The 13,250-nt window shown below is 49.3% G+C and overlaps 1 protein-coding gene across 1 annotated transcript in view; it reads left to right on the top strand.

Moving 5' to 3' along the window:
- The window catches only part of si:ch211-186j3.6 (neural-cadherin), a 230,939-nt gene that overhangs the window by 88,224 nt on the left and 129,465 nt on the right, over positions 1–13,250 (top strand). Inside the window, exons 6-7 of the mRNA XM_061813479.1 lie at positions 453–702; positions 7,319–7,461. Coding sequence (XP_061669463.1) covers positions 453–702; positions 7,319–7,461 — 393 coding nt within the window. The remainder of the gene's footprint in view (positions 1–452; positions 703–7,318; positions 7,462–13,250) is intronic.

Below are 13,250 nucleotides of genomic sequence, written 5' to 3' on the forward strand. Positions count from 1 at the left end.
CGGGTGTCCATTATACACGGGAAATTACGCTAGCTTAGCGGCGTTGTTTTGCTTCGTGTTCCCGTTCATCGCAAACCAAATTTCAAAAATGTTATTTTTAATTGATTTTATCAATTTAAATGAAAAATGCTAAAAAAAAAAGCATGACAAACAAAAAAAATTTTTTTTTTTATCGTACGTCGGGCAGCTAAGAAAAAAAAGGATTTGCAGTGATTTGGTTGAAGCTAGCTTTGCAAAATGTACGACATTCCAAATGAGGGCAAAAGGGGAAGCGTTCAAAGTGGCGCACGAGACAGCTAGCTCGAGATCCTCTTTCACACTCAAATACTTGACAAATATATTCCTCGGTGGCACATACTGCAACAGGTTTGCTGTATTTGTGAACAGGACTTGACAAATATAGCAGCAGTGACACTTAATACCCACGTTCACGGAGTTTTTCTTCCCTTCAGTGTCCGCCAGCGACTGCGACTCTGAGAAAAACGCCGAGCTGACGTACTACACGCTGAGTCCCGACTTCACCGTGTCCCCGCACGGCACCATCTTCCCGGCGGGGCCTCTGGACTACGAGAGGCCCAACCATCTGTACGAGTTCGTGGTGATGGCGGTGGACAAGGGCCAAGTACCGCGCACCGGCACGGCCACGGTCAGGGTGCGCATGGCCAACGTCAACGACGAGCCGCCCGAGTTCTCGCAACACGCGTGAGTACGAGCCGAGCTTTTTGGGGAAGACGAAGACGATGTTTTCCTTTCATTTGTCGTGTCCGTCCCGAGTCGGAGTCAACGTTTTCGCCGTCAAGACTTTTGACGGTTCGTCGGTTCTCTCCCGCTGGATCTCGGCTAAATGCTAACATTGAACGCTGCTACTTTTTGTTTTGCTCTTTGCTCGTCACACGCTTGCATCCTCGTCAGCCGTTTAGCAGTCTTCATTCTCATCTTAGGTCGAGACTTTATTGATCCCAGCCCACGGTTACATTTCTTTCCATCTTGTTGATTATTATTCTTATTAATTTTCACGTCCAAATCTTGTCAATTCCTACGGTAGCTTATCGATTCTTGCTTGTGCTTGGTCGGTTAAAGGCTGACATTGGACATTTTTAAAAATTATTTTTCATGCCGCAGTCTTTCATTTGTCGATTCTTCCCAGGTTCTCCTAAAGGCCAACATTTTTGGTGTTTGGTCGATTTAAAAAGAACGTTTTTTTTTTTTTTTTTTTTTAATTTATTTCCTTCAAATTTCACTAGCAACTGACATGACAGCGTCTTAGCAGACAGAATTTGTCAGGTCTTGGGTTCTTTCCAAAACTCCGATAAATTTGCACCCGAAGCACTTGAGTCAGTACTTCAGCGTAACATAAGACCGATACCGAAACTGACGGGGTTCAGTCTTGGTCTCGCTTTCGTGGTCAGAATTTGGTGGTTCTTCAATTTGGTAGATGCTTCGTTAATGTCCAAGAAAACTGCCACTTCTTCACGGATCTCACAGGAAAACAAAATCTGCGTTGTTTTGGGACGTGGGATGATCTATTCCACGTTGACTAATGGTAAAAACGGATACCGTGTATCCGTATTTGTGTTAGTTAGCTGCAGGAGTCCGACTGAAGTGAGCCTCACGCGTTCACCTTCAAGATTGCAGCAATTGCCGCTTTACCGTAGCACAGCCGAGTCGTCGCGGTCTGGCTCAGTCGTGACATTTCTTTGCACAATGGCCGCTGCACTCCCTGGCCTATCCTCACTTGGGTCAATGAACTGTACCGACAAAGCCCATCTCCGTATTTCGTATGACTTTGTGTCCTTGACTAAACGCGTAACCGACACGAAGCTTTGAGCGGCCATCGGTGATCTAAACTGCGGGATGAACGCAGCTGACCTGTTGCTGTCGTAGTTCAAAGACTCCAGGAATTGAATCGTCGTAGCAACTGGCATTTGCACAAGATTCTTCTTCTTCTTCTTTTCCTTTGGGCTCGTCCCGTTAGGGGTCGCCACAGCGTGTCATCTCATATTTTTTTGGCACAGTTTTACGCCGGATGCCCTTCCCGACGTGACCCGTCTGCATTTTAGCCAGGGGGGGAAGCTCGCAGCACCCGGTAATCCCATCAGGGCCAAAACCCGCTTGGCTTCCGAGATCTGACGAGATCGGCCGTAAGCTCACATCCGCACGCGATACGATCCAAAATCTGATGCCGAAGAGCCCGCCCAGGAGGTCTCCGGACTTGCGACGCAGGAATGGAATCAGACGACAAGTTGAGTTGGCCCAGCGGGCGTCCTGCTCGCCCCCAGCAGACGTCGGGCTGATAGTTTTGAGCGATATCTGATAACAAGATGACGGCGAGCGCGAGAAGCGGCGGCCGAGCTCCGCTCTCAGGTCAGCGCCTCGCAGCTGCTTCCCGGTTGGGAGCTGTGTGCAGCTGCCGTTACCCACAATGCCCCTGCCCTCACCTCACAATTCCCCCTCCCCGCACCCTCCGGCGCCGGCATCTTTTTAATTGGCTGATTTTCTGGCAGAGAGCCGGGGTCAATCAGCCGCGCCCGCCGGCGCCCCCCGGGAGGCCCCGACGTGACTCTGCGTGCGTGACCGTGCGTGTCGTCAATCACGGAGAAGCTTCCGGAAAAGCGGACCGACGGACTTGTAAAATGCGCTCATACATCTGCTCGGGAGATGCGCTTGCTTTGGTTCGCTGGTGTGCGCAGTTCTATTGATTTCATGTCAGTGGAATACCGAGTCCCCTTTTCTCGCCACGTCGAGTTCAAGCTGCCACCGCGGCTGCCGGAATCAAACGGAAAACGCCACTGGACAATTCGATACGAGGCAAACGCGCACGCGCAGCCACAATGCGACCGACAGAGACTGAGCGACGTCAAGCGGAGCAATTACACCTGCTGGCGGAGCCCGAGCTTCTTGGCGTTTAGCAATTCCGTTTGCCGGGATCGATGCAGATTTTCCGAGCCGCTTATCCTCACGAGGGCAGCGGGGGTACTGGAAGTCAAGTCGTGAAAGTGCAAAAAAAGCTGTGACAGAAGGCGGCAGTCGCGCGAGCGTCTGCCAACCTGCGTTTGTAGACGAAAGCGAGACAACAAAGAGCAGCAAAACAACAAACACGAGCGACTTTGACGGACAAGAGAAGAAGACAAGACGCACGCCTGCTGCCACTTGCTTGCTGGGGTTGACAGACGAGAGAGGAAAGAGGCCACAAAAAGCAATAACAAAAGCAATAAAAGCACCTCGTGCATGAGCAGTGTCCCTCCCCAGGCGTCATTAAGGGAAGTGTGTGGGGGGGGGGGGGGGCCTTTCTTCAGGCCCGCGGTCACGTCACGTCACGGACGCGCCTCGGCGTCAACATGCGTCTATCTTCGCCTTCGCGAGCCGTCACTCCCTCCCGTCGGTGGGAGCGCCGCCGCCAATTTACTGCTGTTGCCACGGCAACCCCACCACCACCACAACAAAACGACGTCTTCTTCGATGCAAGCGCGATGAAAAGAAAAGTGATGACAAAAATGAGGAGAAATTGTTTGGAGAAAAGATGCTGGCGATTCAGTACGCAAGGTCAGGTTTGGACTCGCCTCGTTGACGACCTTGCTTGAATCGCTTCCCTCGCCCAAAGTCCGAGTACGACTCAAAAGCCGAAACCCAGAACCCAATCAATACCTTTCAGCTCTCGTTCAACTAACCGGACAAATGAAATTTCGAGCCATATTTGGCAATCAAGAGGATTGCGATTGTGATCTTGGAACTGGGGGGGATCGCCGTCCTTGGTCAAATCGACGACTTTGGTTTCCGATGTCCTGAAGCACAAAAACCAAATCGACTCTTTTCATCTTTCGTCCTCCGCGAGTTCCCGTACAAAGGCACAAGTTGCTTGTATTCTTTGAAATGTTCACGGCGTTTCTTTCCGAGAGAGAAACGTTCGCTCTTGCAGACCAAGGACGTCGCGCGTATGTGCTGAAGCGACGCGGCGAGCTCGTGCCGCGCAAAGAAGCGACGCTGGTTCTCGAATCGCGCAATTCGACATAAAGTCGGCAAAACGACGCGGGCCGCCCGCTGATTGAATTCAACTCGCAGGAGGAGGCGGTCCAGATGAATGATGCAATCAGCGACCGCTCCTCCCCCCCCCCCCCCCCACCGCCCCCAGCAGAATTGGACGCCGGCAGTCGCTCGCTAACTGCTGCCCCCCCCCCCCATTCAACAAAGCAAATGAAGTCAACAATTAAATCCAGTGATTAATTTCTGCGGACCTGCGGGAGCCTTCGCTTTCCCACAGGCTGAGGCGGGCGGCAATGAAAACAAAAAGTTGCGCAGATGAAAAGGGGTTAAAAAGTAATTAGTGTGAGCTGGTGTACGTCCGAGGTGCTTTTCATTTGATTGCAACATCGATCAGGACAAATTAGAGACGTGCCGAGGGTCCAAAGGCGCTCGGCCGGCCCACGCGCGTCTGCTTGAAAAGCGGAAGGACTTGATTCGTGTTGAACGCGAGCGAGGTCGTCGCGCCGTCGAGTGGGATTAACCTGCGAGACTCGGACCGGCGCCGCTCAAAACGCGAGCTACAATCAGACGACTGCGGAGCGCGCAGATTGATTGGATGATTTCGCCTTCCCATACAGATCTCAAGCGCATTCATCGGTCCGAGTGTGAAATGCATAAATTCATAACTCGCGGTACTTTTTTTTTTTTTTTTAGCGATTAGCAGTAGGGCAGCGTGCAGTATTCGTGAGTACTTTGTGATTATCTCTTGCAGACTGGCTGCAATCGTCGCCCACCGACGCAATGAATGAATGATGTGTGGACTTGAATTGTTTACGCCTGAACTGTTGTTTTTTTTTTTTAATCGTGCTATCATTCTTCAAACGTTACATCAGCCTGCCCGAGGGACGACTTCTGGAAAAGAGCCCGTGGCCACAATATGGCATATTTAGATGCAAACGTTCAATAATAGGCAATGTCCCATTTTAAGCAGCAGATAAATAAATCAAGCGCGTGGAGTTGCTTCTGATAAGAACAGAACCTGCAGCCTCAACCGGAGTCAAGGAGTCGCTGACAATTAACTGGAGACCAGCAAATTGATCTGCGGCGGTAGAAGACGCGGCCGTAATGACTGGATTGCGGCGGAAGGTGAAGGGACCGACCGCAATGATGAGGCGGCGCACATCACGACCAAATGTCCCGCGTTAAGAGGCGCGTTTAGACCTAATCAAGCGATATCGATTGCGGACGACTGTAGACGACGCAGGTACCCATCGAGATGCACGCGCACGTCCCCACGCGTCCGCCCTCTCGGGCTCGCCGTCCGGGGCGGATGTGCGGCGCCGGTTCAAAGTGTCGAGCGAGACCCAAAGACAGAAACTGAGGGGAATTTCAAGCGCGCCGGCTAAACTCTGCCGGCGAAGGCGGCAGCTGATGAAAAATGCATGCGAAAGGCGAGCGGGGGAGCGGGGGAGCGGGCTCTCCCCCCCCCCCCATCCGAAGGCCGCGAGGTTCAGTCCGCCGTTATCTGCAAACATCTTCTAATGTATATGCATAGCGAGATGTGATGATTTTAGGCTTTATACTGCTGTTCTTTACTTTATTATCTTCGCACCTGCGGCTAGGCCGGACCGGTGAAGTCGGCGGTAAAAACAGAAAGCTGTGTTTTTATTTTTATTTTATTTATGTATTTATTTATTTTTTTTTTTACACATAAATACATAAAACAGTGTCCAAGCGTGAGTGTCTTTGCATCCCGACAGCTTTTTAGCTCCAAGCTGTGTTTCGGTTTATGCCCAACAGCATAACAAATGCGCACTCAGGTCCACAACTGCTCCTAAGCGTAAACCCACTGCGAGCTTTGCCGTTTCAAAGCAACTTCTCCACGGCAGCCGTGCTGACACAGTACAGCGGGAAATAGTCGGACACCCCAAAAACATTTGTAGAGGGGGTTGGCTTGCAGAGTAAATATGGACACCTTGGCACAATTAACTCAGTTGGTGGTAAATTGAGATCAAACACAAACGTGTACACGGACAAAATGAAGTTGCACATTTCGTTTGTCATGCGTTGCATTTTCGGACGCTCAAAAAATTCAGACGAAAACGGCCCCAAAGTGCCTTTTTGGTTTCAAAGTAAAATACTTCAATCATCAAAACAAAACCGCAGAAACAAAAAAAAAAAAAAAAAAAACTGCTGCCATCTTGAGGCCCTCTATGCTGTATTTATGTCAAATAAATTCAATAAAAACAACAAACAAACAAACAAAACTATTACAAAAAAAACACACAAAGGGGACATGCTAAGGGCGAAGCTAACGTGACACGAAGTCGCAAAACGTTCAAAGAAGAGTCGGGCATCAACCGCATTCAAGCGGACGGGAAACATTTGAGGAAACAAAATGAATAAGGGATTAGAGAGAATATTCTGGAATATACAATAACAGAAACTGGACAGGAATTAGGACGAGGCGGCTAGTCGCTTGAGAAAAGGTGCCTATAAGTTGAAAACCATATAGATATGTTGATATATCCATCCATTTTCTTTGCCACTTATCCTCACAAGGGTCGCGGCGAGTGCTGGAGCCGAACCCAGCTGTCAACGGGCTACACCCTGAACTGGTCGCAAACGGAGACAAACGGACGCACTCACAATCACACCTAGGGCCAATTTAGAGTGTCAAATTAATGTCGCAGGTTTTTGGCATGTGAGAGGAAACCGGAGTGCCCACCCAGAGAAAACCCACGCAGAACATGCAAACTCCACACAGGCGGATCCGGGATTGAACCCGAGACCTCAGAACTGTGAGGCCAATGCTTTACCAGCTGAGCCACCACCGTGCCGCCCTATATCGATATAATGTATATTAATTACCTTTAATAGTCACAGAATTTGCATGATTTTAGCACCATTAGTTGATGAGTGACGAGATTTGGCTGCGACTCGGCTGCCATTGCAAAAATAAAAAATGAATACATTAAAATACCAAAATTCTTAATTACGGTCATGGGATTGTGTTGTGCTTTTGAACAGTTTGCATAATTTCTTCCTATTATGCGGTACACTGTAATAACGGTGCTGTAGTCATTTTTTGGGACATATTTACAAAAAGATGGCCAATCAGATCTTTTTTTTTTTTGTTGTTGTTTTTCTGGAATTGAACTTTTCAGGTCTGCAGTCCTGAGCCAAAAAAAATGCGTCATTTCAGTTCCTTATTTTTGGTTTTGACCAACCCTTTTTTTTTTTTCATTTGAGGGCATCACAAATATTTCGAGCCAATTAACCGCCCCGAGCGCATAACAGTACAAAAATGACTTTAAGCGTATATTTGATTTTGTATTGATATTGTATTCTCCGTCAGCTACCGGACGTTCGTGTCTGAGGACGCCGGCCCCAACACGCTGGTGGCCACCGTGCTGGCCAAAGATCCCGACGGAGACGGCATCACGTACCGCATCGCTTCGGGCAACGAGGAGGGCAACTTTGTCATCGACAGTCAGAAAGGTACAAAAAAAAAAACAAAAAACAAAAAAACCCCGAAAACGTTTCACTGCAGACGTTTGCACTTTTGCCGTCTTACGCCGAGAAGGCGCCGGCGCGGCTCCAGCGTGTTGAAAGTTTGACAGGTCACGTCGCGCACACTTTGGAATAATCAGGAGCGCGCAGCCACGCGAGCCTTTTCGTGCATATTTTCTTGTAAAGATGACAAAAAGCCATTTGAGGTTTACGGGAAAGTGGCGGTCGCGAGGTCCACGCCGAGGTTTGACGGTTAAATTGAACAGCCTCACAATCCGCATCACTTCAAAAAAAAAAAAGAAATCCTCAAAGTGTGGTGCGCTCTCTGGTGACATGCAAAAAAAAAAAAAATACAATCCAGTCAATGCTGCATGTTTGACTTGTTACACAATTGAAAGTTTGGTCACGCGGAACTTTCAAGTACAGTTCATGATATTTCATATTTCCCGACTCTTTGGTTTTGGTTTTCAACATTTATTGAGAGGAAAGCTCGGGTGAAAATCCGCTAGGTCACGTCATCTGTACCGTACCTTGAAAATTTGAGGTTAATCCCATATCATTTCATGGCGATTTTTATCGGCAGTTGTGAATTTTTGCCGAGTCACATGACCTACTTACGCCAATGTGACGCGTCATATGCGTGAATGAATAAATCATGGCTGATTTGTAGCGTAATCACATGCGGCGCCACCACCGTCGGACCCGTGAAAATTCCCCAATGTATCGCCAAATGTTGCCACAATTGGGCTAGAAATAAACCGAGGAAGGCTCCAGTAAGAAAAAGAAAGCTCGAAAGGACCCCGTGGCTGGCGAAGAGCGGTCGCCCTGAGCCGTACGACAAACATTTTGTGCACTCTTTTACGTCTGCATTTAGACCAGGCCTCACCAACCTTTTTACGCTGTGGGCACCTTCCCTTGAGATTCAAAAGTTAAAGCACAAATGAAAATAATAATCGTAACAATTTGTAACCTGTGCTATTCTTAGAACGTGGCTCGCGCGACGCGGGCGCCTTAACTGGTCCTCGCGGGCACCGCTTGGTGACGCTCGATTTAGACCAACGTCGTCGAGGCAGCCGTATCGCGTCCGAAACAATTGAATCGCGCAAACAGCCGTTCAAAGCAAACACGATAAAATACCAAACGCAAAATAAAAGTTCAAGGACAGAGTGGTGGAGCCAAAACCGGCGAATAGTCACCAACGTTCAACGAATGTTCCCAAACGAGCAAATATTCTTTCCAGCGAATGTTCCAGAAATGTCCAAATGTTGTCAGACGAAAGACAGCAGTCGTCGGGGTAGTTTGTCCCACGCAAAATAAAAGTTCAAGGACAGAGTGGTGGAGCCAAAACGGCGAATAGTCACCAACGTTCAACGAATGTTCCCAAACGAGCAAATATTCTTTCCAGCGAATGTTCCAGAAATGTCCAAATGTTCTCAGACGAAAGACAGCAGTCGTCGGGGTAGTTTGTCCCACGCAAAATAAAAGTTCAAGGACAGAGTAGTGGAGCCAAAACCGGCGAATAGTCACCAACGTTCAACGAATGTTCCCAAACGAGCAAATATTCTTTCCAGCGAATGTTCCAGAAATGTCCAAATGTTGTCAGACGAAAGACAGCAGTCGTCGGGGTAGTTTGTCCCACGCAAAATAAAAGTTCAAGGACAGAGTAGTGGAGCCAAAACCGGCGAATTGTCACCAACGTTCAACGAATGTTCCCAAACGAGCAAATATTCTTTCCAGCGAATGTTCCAGAAATGTCCAAATGTTCTCAGACGAAAGACAGCAGTCGTCGGGGTAGTTTGTCCCACGCAAAATAAAAGTTCAAGGACAGAGTAGTGGAGCCAAAACGGCGAATAGTCACCAACGTTCAACGAATGTTCCCAAACGAGCAAATATTCTTTCCAGCGAATGTTCCAGAAATGTCCAAATGTTCTCAGACGAAAGACAGCAGTCGTCGGGGTAGTTTGTCCCACGCAAAATAAAAGTTCAAGGACAGAGTGGTGGAGCCAAAACCGGCGAATAGTCACCAACGTTCAACGAATGTTCCCAAACGAGCAAATATTCTTTCCAGCGAATGTTCCAGAAATGTCCAAATGTTCTCAGACGAAAGACAGCAGTCGTCGGGGTAGTTTGTCCCAAAGCAGCGGTGCGGCGTGACGAAGCCCCGTTGACGGTCTTTCTCGTCCTTATACAGGCACTCCTTGGAACATTCCAGAATCCCGCATCGTAATCAGTGGCCTAAAGGCACTCCAAAATCGATAGGATGGATGAACGGTGTGTCTCCGAGTAGTCAGACTCCGCCTCGTTCCCACCCGAAGATCCATCCCGATATTCCGGATTATTCACAGCCGCAGGTTCGAATCCGTGTGGCCGCATTCCTCCAGTCTTCCCGATGAACCGATGCCGCTATTTCTTCACCAGATCAGGAGAAATCCGAGAAATCAGCGGCGTGATTGTGTCGGCATTGATCCGCAACCGACGCGCGGGAGACGTCGCTTCCTGTTTCGTAAAAATAGGCCAAATGGCGCCGATCGTACAAAACAATGTCATTACTTGGATGAAAGAGCGCATTCAAGTTATTATTTGCAATTTTTTTTTACTAGAATATTTCTGGATATGCTTATATTTATGATGGCTAAAGAAGACAATCTGCATTTCGTCGAGGTAAGCAATGAGCGGAGCTTTCCTTTAAGTGCAACAATTACTGAGCTCGTATGCATTTGAAAGAAATCATCGTTCAGCTGCACACCGCTTAGGAAAATCCCAGTTTTAATGAACATGAATTTTACTGCTAATATTTCAACTTGAAAAAGTGTGACGCAGTATTTTTTGATGCGGTTCTTGATGGGGCGCGGGGGGGGGGGCACTAACTTCAAGCGTGCGTTGGTCTGAATGAGTCAATAACGGCGGCGCCGGGCGTTGCCTTCAAGGACCAAATTCGTCACGTTCAGAAGCTTGCACGACCTCCGTCAAATAAATCCCCATTGACGGGCTTGGCGGAAGACGACTCGACGGACGGGCGTCTGATCCAAAACGGGGTCACCCCCTGTCACGAGTTCATCTCGCCGAATGACAACGGTGCTCTCACGTATTTATTTTAGCGATATCGGGAACCGCAAATGATTTGGCGGCGTCGTCACGCGGGATGTCATCTTGGAGCGCGGCGTTCGTTTAATGAGCCCTCGGAGGGAAACCCAATTAACATTCTGGGCGAGAGACGGCGCGTTTGCCGTCCATGTTTGTTGCGACTGCCACCTTTGACTCCTTCTCATGCTTTAAAACGACTGTCGGGCTTTTCGTCTGGCTCGCGCACGCAGGAGGTGACGCGGCGCGGCCCATCGCGCATCTCGGGGCGCACCCTTATTCGCTCTTTACGATCATTTTCATCATTCTCATAACGGACTTGGACCGCCCTCGCTCGCCGTCTCATCCGGTTTCCCGCCCGCTGACGGCGATGGAAAGCCTTGGTCGCTGAAGAAAAAAAAAGGGGGTTAATTTGCCTGTAAGTCAGCCCAAAATATACAGCGCGTTTCTGGCAGATTTAAGGGGGGGGAGGGGGGGCATAAGGACGGGAACGGCTCGGTCAATGTGATGATCACGCGCTCGTATTCCAAGCCGTAAATCGGAGGGTGCCGATAAAGCCGCAGGCGGGACCGAATGACTGAAGTTTCCCCGCACGTTTTAGGCAACATCCACCTTTGGTGGTCCCTGACTCGGTTTCGGAGTCAGCCGGCCCGCCGACGGATCTGGAGCGGAACACGTCGGCTGAGCGGCTGGTACCCCGAATCCAAAGTGGTTCCCAAACTATGCGAGGAAGGACATTAGACGACGGAGAGAGAGAGAGAGAGATTTTTCTTTCCTGGTTCTGCGTCCACGTGGCCTGAAGGTCGGACGTTTGGCTGTCGACTTCGAGCAAACGAACCCGAACTGGCACTAAACGACTCGATAAAGGCAGCAGACTGAGATGAAATGACTCCCAAGTGCATACTTTGATCAGATGACTCGGCTTGACGATTTTTCTTCTCTTGCGTCCAAGCGGAAGCGCGAGCAGAGGCGGCTCGCCGTCACGCCGTCATCTTGTCTTCTTTGTTCGGTTCTGTTTTTGCTCCCACCCCCGATTTCGTCGTCGGGTCGGATGGCCGAGCCGCGTCAGATCCGCGCTTTGCCTCGCTTCTCCCCTCAGGCGAACGGATTGTTATTCTTCCCGCTCGCCTTTCGCCTGATTAGCATCTTCTCAATATTTATTTGTTTATTATTATTATTTTTTTTTTTTTTTTTTTTGCACTTCCCCTTTGTGAGGCCGAGTTAAAACGCTCGCAGTAGTCGAGCCCGGGAAACACACATGGAGACAAGTGGGCTGACTTTTTTGTTTTTCTTCCGTCTTAAATGTTTACCCTGCGAGAGCGGATTTGTCCCGGATTTTAGCCCCGGAAAGACAAGTCAGGGCCGACAATCTTGAATATTTGAATGCGTCGGGTCGTCCTAAAAAGCGACCGTGGACCGTTGGGAGCGAGAGGGAGTACGGGCATTTTTTTTGTTTGTTTTTTTGGGGGTTTTTTTTTTGGCAGACATCGTCAGTTTTTGGTGGGCCCGGTCACCCCTCGACCACCCCTTTCTCCGCCCCTGGCAGCAGCCTGCAGAGAGGAGGGCCCACCCGGGTTTTTGTTGTTGTTTTTGTTTGTTTGTTTAGTTTCTTTGGAAGTTGTGTTGTGGTTTTCTCATCATACTCACGTGTATCCAATTCGTCAATGGACAAAAGCAAATTTCCCATTTACCCGCTACCCAATCATATTGATTTGAGTCTCCCGCAATGAATTTGAAGCATTTGGTTGGCAGTTTTCTAGTCCACGTACGCATGAAGGTGTGCCCTCTTCTCTGGTCACTTCATCTTATTCAGTCTTTTGGGTCCAAGTCCAGAGCGAGCCCGGATTGCTTCGGTCGAGCTCTGCATCTAAATTGTCGCGTCATGTCGCTCTGCCATCCCCCAAATGTGCTTTTAATATGGATCGCGTTTTAATGTTTGGGTTTCCTAATGAAGCGGCCACGGAGCGCGCGCAGATCCGGTTCGACCAAGACACGCGAAGATCCGAGAAGATGAGAGGGGACATCGGCCTCGGTGCGTTTGTGTTCTTGGAACGTCCTAAAACCTTTTCCGTGTAGCATTTGCATAAAGTTCGGTGCTCTTCCCAAATAGGTTGAGCGCATCCCTGCGGCTGGAGAAGGGAGGTCATATATAATGCATTTCCGGTGTCTTCGGCGCCATATATGTAAAGCGAGGAGGCCACGCCGCGGAGTGGGCCCCGCCGCCTTGGACAAACGAGTCCCGTCTCTCTGGCTTTGTGTCTCAATTCATTAAGGTCGAGTGCCCGCGTGAGCGTGTTTTGTGCTTTTAGTCCCACCGAGCCGCATCTGCCGCGTGGCCGACGCTCGGCGCAGCGTCTCCCGAAGACAGCTTCCGATTTTCAAGTATGCGGACCTCGGTCGACCACCATTGGCGCTTCTTCCGCTGCCGTGGGCGTTTCCGTTTGGCAGCTGGAATCCGACGGGGACTGTGCTGGGTATTTCGCTCAACCGCGTGCGGAAGAGGACTTTGGGTACAGTAGCGCCTCTCGAGTATAAAATACTTCGACGAGGTAGCCACCTGAGTTCTTTTCTTACTCCACAGTACAGTTAACTCAATGTGAATTACTCTAAATGTCTATTACGATTTTACGCCTTACTTGTGCATTTCATTCTCCATCAAAAGTCTCTGAAATAATATTTCCCCTGATAAGTTAATA

The sequence above is a fragment of the Syngnathoides biaculeatus genome, chromosome 3, assembly GCF_019802595.1.
Source record: "Syngnathoides biaculeatus isolate LvHL_M chromosome 3, ASM1980259v1, whole genome shotgun sequence".
NCBI classification, from domain to species: domain Eukaryota; kingdom Metazoa; phylum Chordata; class Actinopteri; order Syngnathiformes; family Syngnathidae; genus Syngnathoides; species Syngnathoides biaculeatus.